We start from the raw sequence: 26,154 nt of genomic DNA, 5'->3' as shown, positions 1-26,154 counted from the left end.
TACAAAATATTTCAACACGTATGCCCCCTTTACTATTGCTTATTTCTGTGTATTTTTGTTAATGCGCATGCGCAATTGTTTGTTGTCATAGAAGAAATCATAACAAAAGAACGCTTTGATCCACTGAGCTGATCCGAGTCCAACGTTACCGGACACCCCGCACTCTCACTTGTTTTGTGGATAATTTATCCACATTTAACACCAGTTAATATCGGTAAGTTTGACAAGAAATATCATTTTATTCATTGTGTGACAATGTATGCAAATATTGATTATTTACAGAGTTATTTGAAGTAATTTTATTGAAATTTATTAGGCACTCGGATGCTGAAGTAAAGGAGAGTCATTGAATATTGATAGATTACATTTTGTCGAATTCTAGCCGTAATGAATTCATTTACAAGGCTAAATGTGTGTCATTTAATTTAAGATAAAGAATTTCGTTGACATTCTTTGAGTAAGTGCATCTTGTTCAAATCTTTCCTGCCTCTCTGATGATATGATTTATTTGATGTTGCATTGTCAATGCGAAGGATTGAATTGTTGTAAATATAGATTTATCTAACATAAAGAATAAGAAATTTGTGGATTTTGCCATTTTCGTGTGCGGTGTGCCGGTGTTCAAATGCGCTATGTGGATTACTTTTGGGGCACGCGCGGGGTAGCGCTTTCTTGATCCGCGCATCCTTGTAGGTGCACGCGCGTACCCCTGCTTGCTACCCTGGATGGGAATATGACGAAATAGTGGCCATTATGACGTCAACAATACTGTTATTATTATGTTAACAATGATCTAATTAGCATATGCTGTGTAATGAAATTCCTTCTGTTTACATTGCATTATTTACATGTCATCTACTTGACAGTGAGTAATGATGAAATGGATATGTTTTGCAGGTGGCTGAGGCATACTCTCTCCATCACGGAGTTTGTCAGGACTTTGTTGTCTGTCTCCTGTTTTAACGGTAATTATAACCTTTGTAAATTGTAAATATTTTTAATACAATACTACGTTGGCGAGGCTTATATCCAATATGTTTTTATGAATATTTGTACCCTTGTTTTGGATAGGTCGCCAATAATTTGCCACCTGATGTGAGAGGTTTTGCAGGTCTTTGCTTTCATTGGTGTATTTCCTCATTTCTTGTTAGATGTACCTTATTATCGACACACTATTACGTTAGGTTTTGAATAGTGAAGATAATATTTAAAGCTTGGTTTCTAGAGTTCAAATGAAAATGTGTTTCATGCAGGTCAATAATGATTTTTGTATGAATGTATTCGTAGAAGTAATACCAGTTGTGCCATAATGTGTTTCATTGTAACAATTAATGTCATCCATATTATTATTGATTTCCTTTGTTAAAATAAGGGAAAGTATTATTTTACTTCATCGCTATCTTCTTCTCCCTCTTTTCCTTCTACGTCTTCTTCTACTTCTTCTTCTCTTTTTTTACTTCATCTTCTTATTTCCTCTCTCATTATCATGATTATCTTATCGTGTATTCTTCTTATTACAATTGCTGCCATTATTATTAACAGAATAGTTGTTATTTTCGTTGTTATTATCACGTGGATCTGTCTCTTTTAATGTGATGAGATATTCGCTAAACTATTGTTGAATCATTTTCTTTCTTCTGGTGTGCACAGCCTGAGTGGATCACGATGAAGATGGTGTAGCTCTTATGGTTTAGCTCTTCACCTTGAACACAGTGTTGCGTTGTTTTAGGTTTAAATTTTAATTTCATTCTTTGTATTCTTGTATTCCAAAAAAATGTATTGTTTTGTAATTGTTATTCAGATCTAAAAAATAAATGAATAAATAAATTCATTATTCAATTTAAAAGAATTGCTAATAATGCGTCGTTCTTTCTCCCCCAGTCTTCTTATTTGAACAACAGATTTAGAAAATTGCTCTCCCACTTTGATATTTATATTTCTTTTGTATTTACTTAAATACCGAGTGGACGCCTATTTGTCCCGTCGGTGACATATGTAACACATGGATAAATCAGAGCTGTATACTACCCCCCCTTTTTTTTTCTATTGATCTGATCTGTCTGTCAGACCAATAGGTACCCATTTTTTTTTCAATTTTTTACTGGTCCGTTCCTGAAAGAGTTAATGGTCCAACAGTGATTTTTACTGGTTGGGGACTGTTGGACTGGTGCCAGTGTGCAGCATTGGATAGATCACTTAATACTCACCACTTTACACGAGGCATCTATGGGACTCTGCATAGTCTTCTTGACGTTACTCCAGGTGCATTCAACCGCGACAAAGGATGATGCATGAGTCTCACTCAGGGAGGTGTCTGCACACAATGGACTGATGACTTCATACTGGGCAAAAGCTTGGGTTATCATGTTCTGTGAGTGAAAAGCGTACCATATCTACGTCACTAAAGCCATTGCCATCATCTTTGCAAAGCTCCTCCACACACAGATCACAAATGATTCCTCTATAATCGGTATCACTCTATTAAACCATGTTTATGACGTAGATTGCAAAGGAGGTTCATCTGTATCTTTTATTTCAAAACTAGAAGACAGAGCATCGATTATGAACAAGAAGGATGTAAATAATGTGCAATTCAGTGATGATAACGGATACGTGTTCAGGTCAATTGGAGCCTAATAAGGTTTTGACAACACCTCATTGAATATGCATAATGTGGTAATGACTAATATGATTGCTCCATGAGAACATGCAAAAGTCCCATAACTTCTTTTTATATTTCACGTCCATTTTCAATGTAACTTCTTCCATTCTATTTGTTTGATTGAACACTATTGAGGTCGAGTTGGACATTGTGCGGCTTTGCACTAATGTCCTTCTGTTTCTAAACTGACAAAATGTTACCCTATGTCTCTATAAGCAATCTAATTCTCCCATTAAAGGTGAAAATCTCTAGAGGGACCTCAGATACACAGTCTGTCTGATACTTTGTTTATCAAACCTGACGAGTTGTCACATCACCCCTCCAGCATCTTCAAATGCGGGGCATAACAAAAGTTAATCACACTATTCTCTCTCTGGATATGGCTTCTGTCACTGGTCTGTGCATGATGTGAAGGGTGAATCCAGAATGACAATGTACTGTACCTTTGATGAGGTATCACCATGTCCACGAAGGAGAATTTCCTGGAGACTTGGAATATCTGACTTGCTCTGAATGGGACCTGTTTTCCATCAAACAAACAAATGAGTCTATACTGGGTTGTCATGATTACAATTCTGGGTTGTCAGGATCAAAAAACAATCTTGCCATATTAAAAGCACAAGTATAAGTACAAAAGCCAGTCTCCTCTTTTTTCTTCTGTTGTTGTAAATTGGCAACTATCAGCATTTATTTGAACTTGCCATCTTCAATGGCTACTTTTTTTTATGAACCAAAATGATATTAAAAGTTTCCTTATAATGTATATTACATGTTTCAGCATGCACACATCAGAGGATTTATACTAGATGTCAGTCTTCTACAAGCAAGTTTGCAAATCATCTTTCAAATTGCACATGACTTTACTCTAGCAACGTTAAACCAGAACTCTGAATGACTGAGGAGAGTGTTTGAATCACGCTTTTGGATCCACACCTTCACTGGTCACCGTCGTCACAACCAGCTGGCACTCATCTTGGCTTGACCCCTGGACGACCTCACAACCAAGCAGCGCAGTCCTCTCTGGATCCCGACTGTCGCACTGGATCCAAATTGGCAACAGGGGCGTCCTCTGGACTCCCCCATTGTTCTCACGCATGCTTGGACTGTGGATCAGGGAGTACATGGACAGGATGTCTCTGTGGACAAGGTGGGAGACCAGGAAATGATATGACAAATTTGCACCAGAATCTGCACAACAGAGCACACTGAATGAAAGGCATTCCATAATGACTGATCCAGCATAAAAGTCAACACTGATTTCATAACCATCAATAAAGCTGATCAATTTTCAAGCAAGATAACATGCCATCTAGTATATGAGAATTCTGGGAACCAAAGATAAGAGAACCTTTTACATATAACTATCAGTTAAACAGCAACAGTTCATGTGATTTTTTTTCCTCTCAAATTGTCTTGTAAATGCTACACTCTACACAGAGGACAAGAAATTTTGGAAGTGTGTTTGAGATGGATAGTATTTACTTTTGATAATGACCATAAAGGGCCTCTCAAATACATAAAACCATGTAGATGCAAATGCCAGCAACAAAATTGCCTCTGCAAGACTATTTCTTTGGTCACTTCATTTCATTTCATTCACTTCCACTTCAGATCATCATCGGATTCTAAAAAATACATAATATCAAATATGATAATGGCATGTTGATCTAATAAAAAGAAAAATGTGAACCATGTCACATGGCACTAATGGCTATGTAATCGCAAGAGCAAACATTTCCGCACATCTGATACGATACTGCATAACACTTTGTATTCATAATGTATGATGTGAAATACCTTGCATCCTCAACAGCAAGCAGACTTGTGTCCTGGAGCTGACTCTCAAATCCACTGGTGTCTTCTCTCTCTGGAGTGATGTCTAGCTCTGAATCCCTTGATGTGTCCCCATTGTGGTATGATGAATCACATTCGTCAACCTTAAAATGCATGAGAAGCACAGCGGGAAGACATGATGTGTACATTATGTACATTGCTACCTTTGGAGGCTAGTACATACTGAAACTTGGGTCAATGTGCTTTGGGCATGTCTTTTACTCATGGTCAAGTTGAATAATTTAGCATTAGTTTCTCAAGGCATTCAGAAGCATTACTTCTTTCTGTTTGCTTCAAGGTTTGTTTAGATTTCATAAGTTAATTGATATTTACCTTAAAAAAAGAGAGCCTATTTTCCTTCAGTTTTGTGTTTTTCTAGCTCACAGCTGGCAAATAAGGGTAAAAAGGTAAAAAGAGGAATATTATCTGTAATAATTTTGGTTGTTTACATACCGCACAAAGCTGGATAGACTCTCTTTCGACCAAAAACATCAGTTGATGCCTACCATTTCACTTTCAAACACTTTCCTTTGGATTGTGGATTGCTTGAAGTGATAGTGATCAGTATACTGTATTTATACTTGGCATATTGCATTGTGTTATATTTAAGACTTTGGGAGTCAGCCGATATTTGAGATATCAATAACTTGAAAATATATACAGTATATCATCTCCCGGGTAGGAAATCACAAACTTTTCCAATAGAAATGGGCACGTAATATCTAATTCTCATTCCATCCCTTTCGGTCTTGATTATGAATTCAACCAACAGCAACATTGTCTTCCAAACCACTCTCTCCCACGCCCCAACCCTTTCCCCACATTTTATACTTGCAAATTTGTATTGATGGACGGGAGTGTCAAAAGATACTTGCCTCATGACACATACCAGTAATACAATGCCCACAAAAGTACACTTGTTCAAAGAATTATACAATATGAATCCTGACATTCGTATGCAAATGAGTCTCTAGATATGTCAGTACACTTGCCATAATTTAAAACAAAAAGATCCATAAAACTCTCATACCCATGAGAATGATAGTCTAGGGAAAAAAAAAACTACATTTCATGATGGGCATACCATATAAAATGCATGATCTAGATGATGTACGCCATGTACACTCTGCATCAGTACAAATGTATGCACAGCAAATGACATACAATGTACATTGCATGTATGGTACATTTGTAGTTTATAATAAATGGTACACACTGGGCAAAATTGATACAAAACAGGAAAATACCCAATTTGTACCTGTCTTTCACTGTTTTGGACCAATATGATGCGCTTCTTTTGCTCTGCCGGTGGCAAGAGTTCAGCTATTCTCGTATCACACACACAAGTAGGTGTCAGTTTGTAGTTGCCAAATTCCTGGACATCAGTGTCAACCCTTTCCTTGAATCTGAGATAGAAATATAACATGAGCAAAGACTTGAACAGCTGACAATACTTCAAATGCTGAGTGATGTATTAATAGGTTGCTGGTGAAATTGGGATAATATTTACTTGTCACTGAATTTTTATAGCGACAAAGAAATAGTGCATTAGTGGCTTCCTTGCATTTTGAGTTGGCTCACTTCTTTGTGTTAAATCTGATGCAAATAAGCTTCTTAATACGTCTGAAACATACTCTGCTTCACCTCGTACCGGTAGACATCTGTTTCAGACTGTTACAAACTTACATTCGGGTAGATAATCAAATTACCAGTAATATGGATTGGTCTTGAGGAGGTTACAACATTTATTGCCTGAAATAGTATTGTAAATTTATTGTCCAAATTAAACACAAAAAGGCAATATAATTCTAGTGAGGGCAGTAATGGTAGAGTTGTCTAATTATCAATGTATGATGGGGGGTTGTGTTTCCGGACACTTAAAGGGATACTCCAGATGATTTTCATAATTTCACATCATGTAGTATGTAGTACATAAATCGACAACTCCATGTATAGATTTAAATAGTGGAATTTATTGTGGTTCTTGAGCAGAGAAACAATACTTCGAAAATCCTTAAACAAATTACACTGAACAAGGATGATGACATAGGAGGTTCACAATATTTCAGAAATATAGATCTCAGTGTAATTCCATTGCAATACCACTTGCTTGTGAGATCACCTGAGTATAATTCTACAAGTATGCATGCCTTCTTCTTTTGTTGTGCTTCCTTGAGCCCCAACTCATACATTCTTATGCCAGATGGTGACTCTACCATGTCATCATCCTTGTTCACTGCAATTTGTTCTAGATTTTGAAAATATTCTCATTCTTCATCCCATTTATCACAAATTCTGAAACTCTGTCCTCAGTATATTACAATTTATAGTTGTTCAAATGTAAAAATCTGAAAATCATCCGGAGGTCTCCTTTAAGTTCGCGTGTGAAAACCCTTACAAACACACAGCCATGATACGCAGGGTGCCAATGTCAGGGTTGGTTTTATTCCTGGGGACCTGGGTGCGTCATTTTCATTACAGACGAACTTACAATTCGCGTCCAGTCCCACAAGCACAACCTGTCCCAGGGGCGGATCCAGGAATTCCGTAAAGAGGGGGTGCGTTTAAGGGGGGCGCACGCACCCCTCCCCCATTTTTTTCTTTTTATTTCTTTTGTTTCAACAAAAAATAAAGGGGGGCGTGCGCCAGTTGCGGTCCTCCCTGGATCCGCCACTGTGTCCGGTCCCACAACGCTTGGTCATACTAGGGACATTCTGCTAGCTAGTACTGTAGTTTTGTTTAGATCTTCTTCAGTTCTGTATGATGGGGGGTTATGTTTCCGGACACTTTACGTTCGCGCGTGAAAAACCTTACAAACACACAGCCATGATATGCAGGGTGCCGATGTCAGGGTTGGTTTTATTCCTGGGGACCTGGGTGCATCATTTTCATTACAGACGCACTTACAATACGCATCCGGTCCCACAACGCTTGGTCATAGACATAGACTCTAGTCTAGATCTAGCCTAACCCCGTCGCGGGGCGCTGTAACCCTTTACGATACGTATTTGTCCGTATGGGGTCGCTGCTGCGGTTAGATCTAGATCTAGTCATACACTGTAGTTTACTAGACACATTTAGGCCTATGTGACTAGTACTGAGTACTGTAACCCCTTCGCGGGGCGCTGTAACATAGATAGTAACCCAACTTGGTACGTGTTGGGGTCGCGTTGCTGGTGCGGTTACAATTTGTAGGCCTACTGCTACTGCTACTCAGTTTAAAAAGAAAAAAAAAAGTTTTGATGGCTCTTCTCTCACATCACGGCTTTACCACCATGACCAGTGCAGTGGGGCAGTGTCAGTATATGGTCATGGAGATGTTTGGCTGTATAAATATTACGATTGCATTCCTTTTGTTACACGTACCTTTGTAAAACTTCAAGAAGCTCCTCAATATTCTGCTTCACTGCTTCCATCACTAAGATTTTTACCCCACCGATCGCAAGTGAAGTGCCCTGCTTGTCGTGTCCTTACCGCGATACCGCTTCCTCGCTCGGAAATTGATTGTTTGTAGATTGGGCCTACAAAAATTACTCGTTTAAATTACTCTTTATAATTCCTCCCACTTGGAAGGCGAAATATACTGGATCAGACGTAGACCCTTGGGCCTTGATGACGTTGCTCATCAGTTCACAGCAATTGGTGCAGGTTTACTTAGATAGAGTATAATTACTGTCGTCGATGTTCAGATGTTGCCGGTAGTCGGTAGGCAGTGCGTGGTCTACCGGTCGGTCGCGGGTCGGTAAAGGGCCGGTCTAGGGGCTCCGTCGCAGCGGCTCTCGCTGATTACAGCACCGTCGCCTAAAAGCAAGAACCCAAATTTCGCGCGGGTGTAGATGCTCTTCACTGTAACAATATATTTGTGTGCGCAGCTCAAAAGTACGAAGCGAGTAGCGCAAGCGCTGAAATGATAACTTCCATTCAAAGTGTACGAGTACTGTGGTATCTGCACAGTACAGAAAGAAGAAGAAAGGGGTCCGGGGTTGGATACTTGATACTGTACTTAGATACTTGGATACTTGGATACTTGGATACTTGGATCTTGAATTATTTATGCCTCTGGATCATGCCACTCGGGATTTTTTTTCACTAAAGGTTAATTCTATTTAACTATCTGCTTTAACTGATTCTTGTCTTCCTTCTCTTTCCTCTCTCTTCTTTTCTTGATGCAGTCCTTTCCTATTTTTTTTCTTCATCTACATCTTGCTTCCTTCTTTTAATTCTCCTTTTTCATTTTTCATTCTTTTCCTTTACTCCTCCTTTAACTTCTTCTTCCTTTTCACGGATGCAGTATACGTACGTGTTTCTTGGGTGCTATATTTTGACTGAAAAATACGATGTAATGACTTCTGTTTAATATTTTGATCAGTAAAATCATAATCGTGAGATGCTAAAATGCTATCAAATGGTAACTGGCACGCCGTAAGGCCTACTATGAGTGATCATATCGCAATATCAATTAAAGAGGAAATCCACTCCAAAAATAACTAACCTGGAAAAGCATAGGGAAAAGAATTCCCTACAAACTTGCAAAAATGACAAAAAATTAGATAAAAAATAAAGAAAGCCTGACATTTTGAAATTTCACAATTTTTCAGAAAACAATTTTTGACCATATGTATACAGTCCTCATGAAGATTCAAATAAGCGAGTTGATGAAGTCAAGTTGTATATAATTGAATATAGTTGAAATATGAGATTTTTGTTATTTCTTTATGAAATGAATAAGAAATTGTGAGCATGACATCATCAACTTGCTGATCGTGGCATGATGACTGATTAAGAAGTGTTTTCCGAAAAGTTTTGAAATTCTAAAATGTCATAACTTTCTTATTTCTTAGCCGATTATTTGATTATTGATTATTATTTATTATTTTTGCAGTGTTCTGAAGAGATTTTTTGCTTTTTCTTATTAAATTGATTTAAAAAAAGGCATAGATTTCTTCTTTAATAGGTACTTGATTAGGGCCTACAGCAGGGGCCGCGGGAACGTTTTTCAGTTTGGGGGGGGGGGGGGGCTGGGCAGCCGGGGGGGAGTGTCTCAAGGTCACCCCCCCCCCTCCCCCCCCCCCCTCCCCCCCCCCCCACTCGACGGAGCTTTTGCGTTTTTAAAATCAAGATAAAGCGATCTGAAGCACACTTTTTGTGAGAAATTCGGGTAGTGTGACTTTTCCCCTGATTTTTCCCCTTTCCTTCTTTTTTTTTTCACGATCCAAAAGTGGGGGGGGGGGCTGCAGCCCCCCAGCCCCCCCCCCCCCGGCCCCTGTACAGTACTGCGGGTCAGGCTGTTGACCACCTGTCCATAACAGCTACTGACGATACAAGCAGCGGATATTCGTTATCACTCAACCTATTCATGTACGCGGACTTTGTGTCGGTGGACAGAAATATATGAATTATCATACCCAATCGTGCTGCGCAGACTGTTTACCGCCTAGAATCTATGCGTTTACTTTTTTAAGAAAATAGTTCAAAAGATATTCCAGTCAATTTCGTTATTCAAGAAGAAAAATGCTATTCAAATCCAAAATTAGTTTAGAAATTTATTGATGATTTTGTTATATGACTCTAGAATACAATTTTAAGGCTTAAAATAAAAATTGTGTAATATAGTTCCAGTCCTTTCCGACTTATCACTGAATTTCGTTCTGGACGATCTTTTCGCCTGTGGCAGCTCGCGTGACAATTTCGTGCAGAGACTGCCGGCAAAAAACAGTCAATATGGTAAGAAAACTTGAATCAAATAAGTAGAACATCACATTAAAAGTTGAACAGAATACATCATTCATAAAAAGCATATTAATTACGTGCGTTCTGAAAGGCAAAGTTCCTTAAATCAGTGATTGAATATATATCTGCTTCATTCATTTTCGCCACGAAGACATACATTCAGAGGCTATGCAGTCATGGTGTGCATGGTCGCACACACCGTACAGTGCGCGTGCGAAGGGCTGATTACATAGAGGCATAGCGTAGGTAGGAAGCTGCACGTGCTCGTAAAACATACAGTAGCTTACCGCTTTGATACGGGAGTACGGAATGTTGTGTTGGAAGAAGAATAATAGTAATAAATCGTATTTGTATAGCGCATATGACAAAAAATAGATTAAGGTCTCTGCATGGAAGGAAGGAGCTAATAGAAATTGGGAATAGAGACGAGAGAGAGGAGACGAGACGAAAAGTGACGGCAGCAACAAACAATCGAAACATTGTCATTTGTATTGTCCATTGACATTGTACAGACGGTGGGTGATTTCAAGTTAGGTGCACTGCTAGTGCTATTGACTGACAAGTAACACAGTTATGTCTAATTCCACGAAAAACTTCTCATTTATAGTAATGACATTTGCTGGGCCAGTTTTTTTGCTTCTTAGACACCATTGATACATACGCTATTGCGACGGTTTCAATAATTTTGGTTGAACGCAACTTCGACCCAGTTCCCCCCCGCATAAAAATGGTTATTATTTTTTCCAGCTTGGTTTTCAAACCAATCTGGAAAAAATATATACAGGATTATTCAGTAAATATTTTGACTCGCCTCTTCCACTGTTTCCTCCTGTTTTCTGGTTTCCTCCGCTTCTTTGCAGCGCTCCCTAATTCATCGCCGCCTTCGTTTGAAAAATGACCGCACGAATGTCTATGGCAAGCCAAATGCTCCATACAATTACCCTCTATATCGATACACTTATGTTTATTGACTAAAGTACTAGAAAGTTATTCGAGCCCTAAATTTAACTTCATAATAATGATGGGACATTTACTGCAGGGCTGCCAACTCTCACGCATTGAGCGTGAGACTCGCGCAATTCAACCAATTTTGACTGTCTCACTCTGATAAACGAAATCTCACACTAAACCCCCAAAATGGAATTTACATGACTACAACAATTATTATATCTCTAAATTCTCTGATATTCCGAATATCGATATGCCCAAGCCCATAATTTCGAGATTTTCCCGCGTGGGTACGTGTAAAGCTTAACCAATAATAATCGTTTTCGGTTCGCGCACAAAGACGAGCTATTGGATTATGATTGGTTTCTACCTATACCACGTGAGCGTAGCTTGTACTGGCAAATTACTGTACATGTATGGCTATGACGTGTGCTTTACATCGCGCGCTTTACATACATTGACTGTGTACGTAGTACGTATGTATGTACGGCCGCACAGCAGGCCGCCAGGCGCTTGCCAGGAGGTCGCTCCGCTCTCTCACAGTGTCTCACGCCAAACTCTCACTCAAGGTTGGCAGCCCTGTTTACTGTGTCTGCTTCAAAGCACTGGAACAATTTACCACTTAAGGTTAGACAGTCTCCATCAGTCAGTGTTTTCAAAAAAGCCTTGAAAACACATCTTTTTAGTAGCAACTAGTTTGTAGCTGTAACATTTTATCCAATTACACATACTGTCGTATATGTTTTGAATTGATTGTAAGTGCTTTGGGCCTTGTGGGAAAAGCGCAGGACTATAAATAATAGTAATAATGATAATAATTTGTTCCGTAACTCTGCTGCTGTTAGTTGAAAAGATCTTGCACCGTAAAATTGTGTTGATATTCTGGGGGAGTACAACAGAAGTGTGGACTGAGAGCGAAGATTTCTTGACGTAACGAAGTGTGACACGTCGCATATTATAGAAGGGTCTAGGCCTACGTGGATGCGAAACTGGTCTCCAGAGTTCCTATTCCAGCAATTGAGAGGTTTAGGGATGCGAGGCGACACACACATCATTATTGCAAACTAACTGGCCATAAGATATAGTAGCCTGTACGCTGTACGTTCGGCAGATACTGAGAATAGTGTTCTGGATGCCAGCTTATTCTGGATCCGACTCTCAGTGGCTGGCTAATTTAACTTTAAGATTGGGCCCAAAGAGGCTTAACTAATAAGACACGAAAGTGCGCGCTAATCCTGTACAAAACTAATGGACAGTGGCGGTCCTCATGCGTATTACGCACGTCACCTGAGACGCGCTGTCTTGACACTTGATAAACAACAGCAGCGGCTTCAGGGACAGCGCGTCTCAGGTTATGTGCATCTTTGCCTGAGACGCGATGTCTTTGAAGATATTGTTGTTTATCAAGCGTCTTTGATTGTGAGATCATGTTGTTGCCAAATTTTTACCTCCACGAAATAATCCTTATTACTTTAAAATCTCGTTCTTCAAAATAATTCCCTTAATCGAAAAATAGCTACGACTATAATTTTTAAATCTTTTTAAGATAATACTGTAAAAATACCACTACCTTTGGAAATGAATGATGTTCCTAGGTGTACTGAGTTTGTACTTAGCTCTCTTTTGTATCATCATGTAGGGTAGCCAATTTGTGTCCATTTTTATCGCGCGCCTTCGTATCTTGTTATCTCTACTATCTTTGATTGGGCCTAACGCACATTCGTTTACAGCCTTCACTAGGGAGTAGTGAGCAAGAAGCGAATTGGTCACATTGGTGGTGCTCGTGATTTCTGCATGCATTTTGCAATATGTATGGTAGAGATGTCTATTTGCCAAAATGGACACACTGACTGTTCAGTGTGATAAGCTGACCCACCTAAGTATGGCCATTACTGTGTAAATGCAAACATTTTCACAGTACATGTCTTCATTAAAGGACAAGTTCACCTTCATAAACATAAGGATTGAGAGAATGTAGCAATATTAGTAGAACACATCATTGAAAGTTTGAGGAAAATCACACAATCCGTTCAAAAGTTATGAATTTTTGAAGTTTTTGTGCAGTACCCGCTGGATGAGAAGACTACTGCAGTGTATGAATAACTTAGATGTCACATGCGTACAACAATATAAGGAAAATATAAAGAGAATTTCACAAAATTCCATCTTTTGAAAAAAGTACACATTCCCCTGACTCGTTACCGATAAATGTTATGGGTAATATTATTCCCCCTGCCTTTAGAAAGAGGCAAGTCAATTGCTCTTTTATTATGCGAAAAAAGTGAAAATATGTTGAATTTTCTTTTATATTTTCTTTGTACTGTTGTACGCATATGACTCACAAGCTGCAGTAGTCTCCTCATCCAGCGGTTCCAACACAAAAATTTAAAAAATTCATAACTTTTGCATCGATTATCCAATTTTCCTCAAACTTTCACTGATGTGTTCTACTAATATTGTTGCATTTTCTCAATCCTTATGTTTATGAAGGTGAACTTGTCCTTTAATTTTCATCAATTGTGTGCTACTTCTGGCTAGTGCGAATTCTAAAACCCGCGTAAATATCTTCACAATTTTCTGTGCACATTTTGAATTGGTTGACAATTGGGGCAGCACGAACAAGAACCCACGGGGCACGGATATGTTTTAGAGTCGCTCAGTGCAAAAAATCAATCACATGAAAATATTGACTTTTACAGTATTTCAGAACTTAGATGCTAACTGGTGGTCATAGTTTGTTCACAGTGGCATAGTTTAGAGAGGCTAAAACACGGAACCATACATTTCTGTAACCTGAGATATCTGTAAGTATCTTTCCAGGTCATGATTGTGCGTGGCCTCTAGTAAACCCTGCCCTTGATTGCCAACTTGAAGGAGTTTTCTATATACTTCAGAGCAAATAGGGAATAGGATAGTATCATGCATGAACATGGCATAGTTTACTGGCAAGACATATTATTCCTGTACAGCTCTGTTCAGAGATTTAATCAGGTTGTGAACACATGTTCATCCTTTATTTGAAATCCAGGAAAGATCTGCATTGTATGTAAGTTCTTGCAAGGACTAATCATTATATGCAGTTCCAACAATGAACACATCTTCACATCACGTTATGTTTTACAAGTACTTGTAATAGTAGAACAACTTGGTGTGACACAGTGGGTACCCTGGCATTTCTTATATGTTCTATTTTGGTACAGCAAGCACTGATGTTGCTTTGTGATAGTGAAGATCATTTTTTATTTCTCTTTGTATTCTAGGCTGTTGCAGCAGCAAGACCACTTGTCACAGTGTACAATGAGAAGAACGAGGTCAGTGGAACCAATGTCACCCTCCCAGCTGTGTTCAGGGCCCCCATCAGGCCAGACATAGTCAACTATGCCCACACCAACATGAGGAAGAACAGCCGCCAGCCGTATGCTGTCAAGAAGATCGCTGGTATGTACTGTAGATGGAGTAGAGCTTGGCTATTTACTTTGTACTTACTGTTAAGATTAGGAAGCTGCAGTCAGACATCCAGTCCATTTGGTTTTTGTTAATCATCATCATAATTTTCTCATTAAATAAAGTTAGGGTAAACTGAATGATGGAGCATTGCACAAAAGTTTGTTATTCAGTCTTTGGAACCCAGACTTAATAGACTTGCATGTTTAAGCAATTGACGTAAACTCTCGTGTACTTGACTATTTGTGCCACATGAATAGGGGATTTAAATAAGAGTCAAATAGTCACAGTGTATAACTAGGTAGAACCAACTCAACTGCTGTGGCTTTGTAAAGTTTGTCAGTTTTTATTATTATATGAGTTAATTTTCATTTAGGACTTAATGGGTATTATAACCGTCTAGTCTATGTGAGAAGTTGGGTTGTTTAGTTTGTTTGAGTTTTTTGTTGGAGAAGGCAAGGTGTTGTCATCAAATCAGGACAGAATAAAAAAAGTTGTGTGACCAGTTTTGTTGTTGTTTACCAGCAACTTTATTTTGTGATGCTGTGCTGTGATGATACTCCACTTCATGGTCCGTGTTTCTGAATGACCTTGATTTTAGTGAAGTACTGATTTATGCATTCTACAGAGTATCCCTGTTATTGTGCTAGAAATGCTTACAGGATATATTTGCACATGAATTCTGTATGTGAATTATGTCTGTCTTTGATTTTTAATGATAAATCTCACTTGTTTTTCAGATTTGCTATCAATACAAGGAAAAAAGTCAAGTGTTTACTTGGTTGTTGTGTAACAAAAGGAAATTATGTAATGGATTTCAGGTCACCAAACCAGTGCTGAGTCCTGGGGTACCGGCCGCGCTGTGGCCCGTATCCCCCGAGTCAGGGGTGGTGGTACCCACCGCTCCGGCCAGGGAGCCTTCGGCAATATGTGCCGAGGTGGACGGATGTTTGCCCCCACCAAGATCTGGCGCCGCTGGCACTGCCGCACCAACATCCAGCAGAAACGCTTTGCCCTCTGCTCCGCCCTCGCTGCCTCAGCAGTCCCCGCCCTCGTCATGTCCAAGGGTACGTGTTCACAAGTTTTTCCAAGTGTTTTTTGGGAAATCTTAGTGTCATTTGATATACTGAAATACTTACAGAATGTGATTGTGATCACATCTTATATCTTTTTAGGAAGTGTGTCAGACCACTGCCTGACAATATATATTTGCAGAATATAATTACAGATATGGTTAAACATCTGGTTAAAATTGTTACAATATATGCTATACTTATTACAGTTATTTGCTGAAGTGCCTTGTAAAAACTGTCACATTTGGAATGTGTGTAAATTGTAACTTAACAATATTCTAATAATGATGATGAAAATCCAGTGAGAGTCAAGGGTCAGGATGAGAGTATCATCTATTTCATTGCAAGTAGGAGATTATGTTGTAGAAGAAGAAATCTATTGATAGCCAATATGGTTTGTATGTAGATACCTCGGTCACGTGCAGTGGCTTATTGTGATATGTTTTGACATGATTGGTTGATACATGTATTGTGGTGTTGACTAATGCACCACCTTTGAAGTCTAGAATTTTCAGATCTTTTTCTGTTACTTCAGGATCTATTCAGACAAACACCAATTCAAGAGTATAATAATGTGACCCCTGCAAATTCATGAAGAAATAAAGGGACTTGTACAAGTACTCCTTAGTGTGCCAAGAGAGGATGATACATTCACTTCAGGTCCGTGTTTCTGATGAACCATGATAACACTGAAGTTCTGATCTGTGCACACAATTTTGTTTCAAATTTCCACTTGTTGGTGAATTCAGCTGTGTGTCATGCTCTTTTGATTATGATTTCACGTTTGCTTTATCAAAACTGTAAGAACACCAAATACAATTGAGGAATTCCACTATTTTTAAACAAATGCAGAAAATTGTTATTGGTTTTGATCAACCAAAACATATTCCTGTATTCTGGTCACCTGCTAGAGAAAAATTAAATCAAAATACTAAGAATACTCATTGATTAAATGTGAGTTACATGAGAAATATCAGAGGGGGTAATGTAGCAAAGGGAAATTTTGAGTATGCAAATATTCATTTGATTTGTTTCTTGCCGGGACAATGTTATTTGTAATTGCCATATGATATGATATTTACTTGTGCCTCAACCTTAATCTGTGTGACTACAGGACACATGATCATGGGAACCCCAGAAGTACCCCTTGTGGTCAGCGACAAGGTCCAAGACTTCAAGAAGACCAAGGAAGCCGTGTACTTCCTCAAGCGCTTCAAGGCGTGGGAAGACATCAAGAAGGTGGGTGGTTAGATTTTGCAGTCATGAGTCTAGTATGAAGGAGGGATGTAGTCCCCCATCAATATTAATTGAGTATCCATCTCCTGTTGAGGTATTAACATGCAAAACATCTAATTACACATCTATGACAAATTGATTAAATTACTTGAATCATTATGTGTAAGCATTGCAAGACTACGTATATGTATGATAGCAGTCCTGGCATGTGATCAGTCATTCGTATCGCATGCAAGTGTTCAGCCTTCTTATGATTTTTGATCAGGTCTACAAGTCACGGCGCATGCGTGCAGGGAAGGGAAAGATGAGGAACAGGAGATACGTGCGCCGTCTGGGTCCCCTCGTCATCTACGATCAAGACAACGGCATCACAAGGGCCTTCAGGAACATCCCAGGTTAGTACACACAGTGACTGGATTACTCTTCTCCCAGGTGGGAATCCCAATGGAGGAAAAAAAAAAAATGGCTGGGACAGAGGTCAGAGAAGGTTAGAGCCTGCTAAACTGGTTTGAGGACTGGCTGTGTAGAGGCAGAGTGCCACAAGAAGGATCTCTGGTGCTGTGAGATGCAAATGCTGTATATGCCATATATTTCGCGAGTGTAAATTTTTGCGAATCGGGAATTCCCGATGATTTTGCGAGTGGTTAAATGTGCGTTCGTGGAGTCTTGTACTGAACTGAGAAGTGTACGCGCGTACGTCACTTTCACATCGGGATCAGAGTCAATATGTTTGCGTGTTTTTAATTTCGCAAATAGCACCTGACACGCGAAATTCGCGAAAATAAAAACCTCGCGAAATATTCGGCGTATACAGTCTGTACTCTTACACTATTCTGCATTTTCTTTTCATTTAAGGAGTCTAGTCGATACAAAACTATTTTGAACCTGAACTACCAGTGTTAGTTGTTACCTTCACATACAACTATAATTCCTTGAAGGATGGGGGATGTCGTAGCTGTCTCAACCAATTTTCGAAGCTGGAGAACTTGTTACGTTTGATAACCTATGATATGTCATATGTATAGAGAACCTGCAGTCCTGTTTGTTTTTGTTGTATTTTTGATCCTATCGAAATGAGATTACACCTGCTAAGCCCGATTTGCTGGAGGCTTCCTGAAAAGTTAATTTTTCGTCAAGTCCTGAGAAAAGAATATAAAACCTCCCTGATCTGGGAATTTTTTATGTAGCTACTGAAATGAAAGCTGTTAAGAATCTCCCTGATTTTGAATTATGAATGTCTGTGATCCTGCAACATTGACGCACCATGGTAGAAATTGATCTATTCTTGTTAGCATCACCTCCTGTCTTCTTGTTAGCATCACCTCTTGTCTTCTTGGCTCCCAGGTGTCACCCTCCTCAACGTGTCCAGACTGAACCTCCTGAGGCTTGCTCCTGGAGGCCACGTCGGCAGGTTCTGCATCTGGACCGAGTCTGCCTTCCGCAAGCTGGACGGTCTCTACGGCACATGGAAGAAGCCTTCCACGGAGAAGACAAACTACAAGTAAGACATCCATTGTCGAATGTGGACAGACACAATAAATGATTTTATTGCAGTGTATTTTACAGTCACAACGTCGGCATAAAGCGCAATTATTGTATCTGCTACTGAACTACATTCAGTACATGAGGCATTAGAATACAGTTGTTATACGATAACCCAGTAGTACTAGATGTACATATTGAAATCTTGCAGGATCTGTAAAAAGCGTAGCATGATTCACTCAAAAACTTTACACACAGTGGATTATTTCCAGGTGATACTGAACTTTCTGCAAACTGATTTAAGATTTTATTCTGCCAGCCCGAGTGAACGCTTTACAGACATCCCTCTCTTCGGTGAACTAGTTTGAGTGTTATTCATAAAATATATGTCACGGAAACTAACGATAATTCTGTTTAAAGCTTTGGAGCATTATCCAAGTTTATGCATTTATTAGAATTGATAAATGTAAGAACTAGTTTAAATGCTACATTCAGTCATGCAGTCATGAAATATGCATTAGAAGGTAAAGATATTTAAAGGAGTGTATTTAGTTCTGATATGTTTCAAAATAAAACTTGGTTTCGCATTTCCACAAGAAATTGATTATTCATATTTGTATTTAAGGATCAGGTCTGCTGTTAGTTGATGATAAAGAACAAAGCGACTCTTTTCTCCCTAGCCTCCCCATGCCCAAGATGACCAACACTGACCTGCGTCGCTTGCTGAGGTCTCAGGAGATCCGTCGCCAGCTCAGACCGGTCAACACGACAGCCAACAAACGCAAGGTTCTCAAGAAGAACCCGCTCAAGAACGCTCGCGTCATGTTCAAGCTGAACCCCTATGCCAAGACCTCCAAGCGCAACGCCAAGCTGGCTGAAGAGCGTGCCAAGGCAAAGCGCCAGGAAGTCGTAGACCAGAAGAGGGAGGTAGGTGGTGGTTTGGCTTAATAAACATCCTGCTTAACTCTTTATGTGCCACGTTCGATTCGGTCGACGACGTGCCAACTTCGCATATTCTGCTGAAACCCACAAACCCGCCCAAATCAATAGATTAAACGCCAAATGCCACAGTACAATGAAAGCTTTTCTCGAGCTTCTGTTCGTCTCACATATAGCTTGCATTTTATGTGGTGATTGACTATCAAGCGGCTTTCCTTTAGAGATTTGCGTGTAAATTCTAAGTTTCTGTTACTGTTTTGTGTGCCAAAGTCATGCCTTTACAGTAATGTAACTATTGGTCATTTCAAAGGAAAACAATCATTGATTTGTCATACAATTTTCATCAAAGCAAAGCTTGGTATTTTCTCTACAACTTCGCTCACTGCATGTCTAGCTTAACAGAAATCTGTAGAAGTTACATAGATTTTAAAAAAAAAACAATGTTTTTTAAAAGCATGACTACTTTGGTGTCTCAGAATAATGTGGCACACAGGGGGTTTCTACCATGGCACATAAAGAGTTAAACTTCCCACGTCAGGAATGCTTTGAGATATGTTCAGTCATAAACACGAAAGACAAGAGTGATCATTTAGTAACATATAGCAAGGCTTTTGCATTTTGTTTTGTTTTGTTTTTTACCTTTTGTTATTTTTCATATATTCTCGTTTCATTCAGATACCTTTAAATGGCTAGAAAGAGATACACCAGATTTTTTTGGCATTGATTACGTGCCATGATATGACATGTGTAGTGGGCCATGCCATCAACTTTGATTACTCCAGTTCATATGAATCTGAATTATCTGAATGCCTAGAGATGACGATGTATCCACTTCAGGTCCGTGTTATTGACTTACCATGATAACACTGAAGTTCTGATCTTGGCATGCTGTTAGTTTGAATTACTGTGGTCTGCATGAGTTAATGGGAGTTATACCCATTCAGTAACTTGCGCATTTTTGGCTAGCTCCTGGCCCGAGCTAATATGGCCCGCGCGGAGCAGTAAAAATTGTGTTCAGTAACTATAGCAGAGCCGCGCTACTTTAACGATGATCCATTCAAGAACTCAGCCGCGTAATGGATAACTACCATGGTAACTGAATGCGTGCTGCGGCGGAGGGCATGGCCAGGTAATTGTGACCTTTGACCGTACAGGGAATTTTGGCCAGAGCCTGGCACTGTTATCGTTCATAAACTCTTCGATCGGCACCAGACCCGAGCCTGGCCCGCTCCTGATGCTAGCTTCAGCAGCGCCAAAATAGCCCACTCCTGGCGTGGGCGGCTTTGGACAAACCCATTCATAAATTCAAAATTTTATGACTTAGCTCGGGCCTGGCTCAAGCCAGAGGAGGTACTGAAAGGGGTACTAAAAGCTCAGATGGAACACATTAACCTGTCTGACATTATGCTGCTTCTCAGTAAAAGGTTGACTTCAGGCTTTTGAAAGTATATTTTGCATTACTGATTTAGATGGGATGACTACACTCTTGTGGTGCCTGACTTATATCGTTATCCTCAATCTCTTTGATTTCATTCTCAAGCTCTTTTATGCCATTCCAAGGGATATAATTGTGTGCTCTGTCTTCATTGGCCCTGAATACTCCGTGCAGCACATTTTCGTTTGTTTTTATTTTTTAAGATCTGTTTGCTATCAGGAGAGCCATTGAGTGCACACTTGGTTTACTGTTTACTTTGCAACAACATTGATGTTATGGTCACATTGTCTCTATGCTATTTCTCATGATATTTCTCTTCATTCCTTGTTGGTGCTGCAGGCCCCCAAGAAGGCAGCCAAGGGAAAAGGGAAGGACAAGACTGCAAAGGGCAAGGGAAAGAAGTAACTTACCAACCCAGCTGTGGCACACCAAACCATGACCCTGTGTAATCCCCACTGTGCGCTGTGTCAGATATGGCCTTGATGCCAGATCAAACCTCACTGCTATCACATGAGGTGAACATTTTCTGAGAGAACATCCAATAAATTTGCAAGGCTTACAAAGGCAAACAATTGGGCATTGCGTGGTATTTTCCTGACGTGGTGTAAATGTGTGGAAGGAGTGTAATGTTTGTTCGAAGCAAGAATCATTCAAAGGAAATTCCATCTTGATATTGTGTTGCTTTGTATGAAAACAGAAAAATCAAGAGAAGTGAATCAGTGAAATTTGTTGGAAACAAATTAGACACTTCTATGAAGTTATGAATTTTAAAAGTTAAGAGAGTAAGACCAATTGGCAACTGTGTGATGTAGGTATTTAGCAGCTCTCCTTTTGTTACACACAACAATTTTCACTTATGTTCATTTTTCTCACTTTGGGCACAAGATGGCACTTATCCGCTGAGGAAGACATGCAAAAAGATATGACTCTTATTATATACCAAGAAAATGTCTTTAGAAAGTTTGTCATACTGTCCAAAAATTTGCAGTTCATAATTTTTTTCCCCCAAATATTCACAGATCTACTTCTGTAATTTTTCTGTTCTCATACAAACAACATCGGGATGGAATTTCCCGTAAGGATTTTGAAAGATCTTGCTTCAATGGACTTTAACATTGGGCTTTTTGCCTAAGGCATTGCTTTTAGTGTGTTTCTACATGGAATGCCATGTGACGAATTGTGCTGTTTGAATTTGCTACTACATATTGTAACTTACTGCAAACATGAGGCTTGTATTGCATTGCCATTGGGTCCAGGTGTAGATCATACTACAAGTTTTATAGGGGCACATCTTTTGAGAGTGTTGGTTCTGTGAAGCAGTGACTTCGCATAGTCTGCACAATGGAACATACATGTATCTTTGACCTTTGCTTTATTTTCAACACATTAACATTATCAAAATTGGTGAACTGACAGAAGGGGGAAATTCTACAATCTAGGGTTAAAGAATAGTAAACAAAATGACAAAAAGAGATAAATTACTATTGTACATGTCTCTCAGTAAAGTCGTGATACATGTACACCCAAAACAAAGGCTGGTAGTGAAAGAGGTCTCGTAAGATTGGGCTTTGTTGGAGCTTCTATTTAAGAATAAACTTGTTATGATGTATGCTATCAAGTAAAAGTAAAGACATCTTATGACATGACACGAGAAGTAAATATCACATGAAGATTCTCATGCTTCAAGGAGTACTGTGAAAGTGAAAATTTTTGCAAATTCCGCACAACCAGGAGCTTGAAAATAAAAGCACACAAATATGTTTGCATGCTACATGTTGCGGTAATTAATGTCCCGATTCCTCGGAATTAAAAACGCTCGAAATTCATCTTACCCAGCCGAGCATGAAAAATTACTCACTCAAAAATATCCACTTTACAGTACATTGTATGAGGGAGAGAAGGAGAGGAAGGAGGAGCTGTGAGAGAGAAATGTGTTGAGAGCAGGAGTGTACAAAGTGGGTAGAGAGGAACTCTGCAGACTTAGTATCGCATGTGACATGAAGGCATGTGTATGAATACACACACACACACACACACACACACATACACACACACACACACACACAGACTTTCACACACACAAATCTCTTCTTGTCTCGGGCATATGTGGGATGGTGTTTTGTGAAGGGGGGTCTATTCCAAATACATGTACTGTACTTGGTATACACTTCCATACTACTGTCATAATACCCTGGTCATATCTACTTTAAACAATTAACATTTGTACTACTGTGGTATCTATCCCAAAGTCATATGCTTGCAAAATTCTCTCTGAGCATATACGAGTTTGTAGGATGAAGGTACGTTCTGAAAAGACAAACTACGTGAAGTTTTGAAGTTGTCATGTGACATCACACATTCATCACTTTACCTTACAGGGCAACATACAATGATTTGATAAGACCTTTGAGTAATCATCAATCTTGACAGGGTCTTCTTAATTCTTTCTAACTTTCACCATTGAGTTGCTGAACTTGTTCTTCATCCTTGCAACTGCATTGTGTACTTGTAATGGGGACATTCAATATGGATAAGAATAGTACCAGTGAGAATTGATGACTACACTGGTACAAATGAGCAATGAAGAAATCTTTGAATTCATGTAACTCACTGTTTGATTATTCAATTCTTGAACTGGAAAGGTATTGTGTACTAGATTTTTCATTCTCTAGGAAGAAACTATTTCAGTGAGACATGAAACTCACGACATAACAGGGTACAGGGATAATACACATGAGAAGGGACATGATTTAGTTCTTGAAATATAAATTCTGTCAATTATGGCCAGAATTGTCAATATGACAGAGCCTCAGATAACACCACAATGAATAGCATTACATGCAATATAACAGTTGATAAAGAAAATATGAAATGGTAACCTCCTCGAAAATGTCAATCAAATTAAAAGACACTTCAAGAATGTATTCAGAAAAGTCAGATTCTAGTTCTCGTCAACTAGTATAACAAGGGAGACCCCTCGTGATGAAATGCTCACGTTTTTATGTTCTTCTACCGTGGTCTACTTTGGTTGGAGATGTCAACCTACTTGCATCGTCCGAAGACTAATTTAATGCCTGTGATGAGAGAATACAGTAGAAATGAAATATCCCCAACCACAGCGGCAAAGTAATCATGCGAGTTTTAAGAGATTCTTCGCGTTTTTTTTTTCTACCAATTAGATGCGGCGTACAAATGCACTGGTAGGTACGAGTCCTACGAGAGTAAAAGACCTTGAGATAGCATGTGAATGTCACGCCACCGAAAACGAGTTAATTATTCATACAATTGGTTTCCGCATCTAATACAATTTTAATTTCTTCCCAAGGAACATTTAACACAAAACCTTCGATTTTGCCACGCAATCATGCAGAGACTCCAACCCCAAGCACCTTCTGATCTGGAGATTCTCCCGCCTGAAACCCCCTGAAAACGGGAGACTCCAACTTGATGTGCTCGAAGTTCCTTGAGGCCGGGGTCCAGGGCCCGCTTGGGCCTTGGCAGCTCTAATAATTAGGATTCTTGATGCTCTCTCTTGCTATCAAAGGCTTATTTTTCAACATACGAAGACAAAAAGTAAGAAATCATTTCAAGCGGGAGACACAGAGCCAGGGCGGGAGAAATTACCTCTCAAGCGGGAGAACGGGAGATTTTGCAAAAATGGGCTTTCGGCGGGAGATCTCCCGTCGAAAGCGGGAGAGTTGGAGTCTCCGATCATGGACAAAGGAGGAAGATATTTCTAGTTAATTAAATCCAACCACTCCCTGGTTGAGTCCGTCCAACGGTCATGCTCTCCTCAACAAGTGATCACGTGTCCCACTTTTTTTTCTCTCTCTCTCTCTCTCTCTCTCTTATACGATGGACAAAGTGAATTGAGAACGAGTGAAAGGCACAATGAGTAGCCATTTCTCTAATAGGGACCACTCCACCACTGGACGTGCGAGTTTACTAGTTATCAGTCGTCAATACCCACATAATTATATATAAACCACACACACGCATGGACAAGCATACACACATACATACACGCACACACACTCACACGCGCGCGCGCGCACACATACACACTATTTATCACACATGGTGAATCTTATATCAGATTTGAAAACTAAAATGACACAAAAAAAAGCCATGTCGGACATTCCCTCTTTCAGTGTAATTTTGAAAACGCAAATGCTAAAGAAGCTCGACCATGGCGTCGTGGTGCTTGTAAGTATCGTAATGCAATCCTTGAATATGTTTCTGTACATGTAATATGGGAGCCAAAGGTTGAAACTTGTTTTACAGTCCGCCTATTTTTTTTTTTTTTTTTTTTTTTTAGTTTTAATACCCTAATTCGAGGGTTCTGAATCCCGATCTGGATGATGCAACTCTTGCATCCTTGAGGGTTTTGAGGTATTCAAAATGACTGAAGAACTGGCCACCTATACAGGGCCGGCGCACTGTTTTCAATTCGTGCCAGCCGCTTTCTCTAAAATCTAGAGAGGATAGCATCCAATCAGCACAACCATTTATGCCAGTATTATGTTGGATGACATGTAGAAAAGACTTGCGCGTGAGGACCAAACCCGTACTGTCCTGATCAAGTGACTGCAATGCAGCTACAAAATACAGAATTGACCCCCTCAAAACCACAATCCCAGAGTTGCCGTGATTGTGTGAACAGGTTGTGAATATAGTGAGTGCATTTTCAATACACCTGTTGGTAGACCTTATCCGTCACTGAAAAGGAATTTTGTCACATTAACCCTCTCGAAACCACAATCCAAGAGCTTCCAGGGATTCTGTATACAACAGGTTGTGAATGGTGATGGCAGTTTCAATACACCTATTGATAGATCTTGCCCGTCGCTGAAAAGGATCTTTGACACCAAGTATTCTTCCAGTGTATGGCCGAGGAGTGAGGTTCAATAGCCTGGAGTGGACAATGGATAATGCAAGCCGGGTTTTCTGCACGGATTACGTGTAAGAATACCATGCCTTAGTGTCGAGGATTTCTGCTCGTATCTATTCGCACCGCATTTAAGGCAGGGCAGGCACGTCCTATACGAGACATACATTTGTTATACATAATACATGTATATATCTTATCTTATAGATTACCATTGTGGTGGCCATTTTGGACGCAATTTTGGCTGATTTAAGATTTAAAAAAAATACTTTCACCCTTGGTTCAATCTCCCGAATCACGTTAGAGCACATTTTCACCACGTATTAGAAAATAAAAATGTAATTCAGACTTGGGCGGCCATGTTCATTTTGAATATCTCAAAATCCTTAAGGATGACAGAGTTTAATCAACCAGATTCGGATTCAGCACTCTAGAAACAGATTACTAGTAAAACCGTGATTTTCCAATTTGTCATCATTAAAAG

At 39.5% G+C, this 26,154-nt stretch overlaps 2 protein-coding genes and 3 non-coding genes across 5 annotated transcripts in view; 4 read left to right on the top strand and 1 right to left on the bottom strand.

Moving 5' to 3' along the window:
• LOC139725786 (protein zwilch homolog) overlaps positions 1 to 7,911 on the bottom strand; it is a 79,535-nt gene extending 71,624 nt beyond the window's left edge. The window contains exons 1-6 of the mRNA XM_071636867.1: positions 7,862 to 7,911; positions 5,754 to 5,901; positions 4,460 to 4,599; positions 3,596 to 3,798; positions 3,106 to 3,182; positions 2,208 to 2,369 (exon numbers count right to left, since the gene is read on the bottom strand). Of these exons, the coding sequence (XP_071492968.1) occupies positions 2,208 to 2,369; positions 3,106 to 3,182; positions 3,596 to 3,798; positions 4,460 to 4,599; positions 5,754 to 5,901; positions 7,862 to 7,911 (780 nt within the window). The remainder of the gene's footprint in view (positions 1 to 2,207; positions 2,370 to 3,105; positions 3,183 to 3,595; positions 3,799 to 4,459; positions 4,600 to 5,753; positions 5,902 to 7,861) is intronic.
• Positions 7,912 to 10,151: 2,240 nt separating this feature from the next.
• Positions 10,152 to 21,354, top strand: LOC139725747 (large ribosomal subunit protein uL4A-like). Its single transcript, XM_071636829.1, has 8 exons — positions 10,152 to 10,219; positions 14,434 to 14,611; positions 15,439 to 15,684; positions 16,805 to 16,929; positions 17,192 to 17,321; positions 18,271 to 18,427; positions 19,089 to 19,335; positions 21,122 to 21,354. Exons 1-8 carry the CDS (start codon positions 10,217 to 10,219, stop codon positions 21,185 to 21,187), a joined length of 1,152 nt encoding a protein of 383 aa, XP_071492930.1. The 5' UTR covers positions 10,152 to 10,216; the 3' UTR covers positions 21,188 to 21,354.
• On the top strand, positions 15,163 to 15,233 carry LOC139725823 (small nucleolar RNA SNORD18). Its single transcript, XR_011710571.1, has one exon. It is a non-coding gene; the product is annotated as a small nucleolar RNA SNORD18 (small nucleolar RNA).
• On the top strand, positions 16,325 to 16,395 carry LOC139725824 (small nucleolar RNA SNORD18). The gene has a single exon (XR_011710572.1). It is a non-coding gene; the product is annotated as a small nucleolar RNA SNORD18 (small nucleolar RNA).
• LOC139725825 (small nucleolar RNA SNORD18) lies at positions 20,159 to 20,229 on the top strand. The gene has a single exon (XR_011710573.1). It is a non-coding gene; the product is annotated as a small nucleolar RNA SNORD18 (small nucleolar RNA).
• Positions 21,355 to 26,154: the final 4,800 nt, after the last annotated feature.

This window comes from Diadema antillarum, unplaced genomic scaffold, assembly GCF_040938485.1.
Source record: "Diadema antillarum isolate AM-2024a unplaced genomic scaffold, OU_Dant_1.0 seq00000059_RagTag, whole genome shotgun sequence".
In the NCBI taxonomy this organism is placed as follows: domain Eukaryota; kingdom Metazoa; phylum Echinodermata; class Echinoidea; order Diadematoida; family Diadematidae; genus Diadema; species Diadema antillarum.
The sequence above is the reverse complement of the archived record's forward strand: the minus strand, read 5'-3'. Positions and strand labels throughout refer to the sequence as shown.

What these genes read in the sequence shown, in the direction of transcription:
- LOC139725747 (XM_071636829.1), top strand. An exon ending in CGCCCTCGTCATGTCCAAGG is followed by an intron (nt 15,685 to 16,804) that starts GTACGTGTTCAC and finishes GTGTGACTACAG; the next exon opens with GACACATGATCATGGGAACC. An exon ending in CGTGGGAAGACATCAAGAAG is followed by an intron (nt 16,930 to 17,191) that starts GTGGGTGGTTAG and finishes ATTTTTGATCAG; the next exon opens with GTCTACAAGTCACGGCGCAT.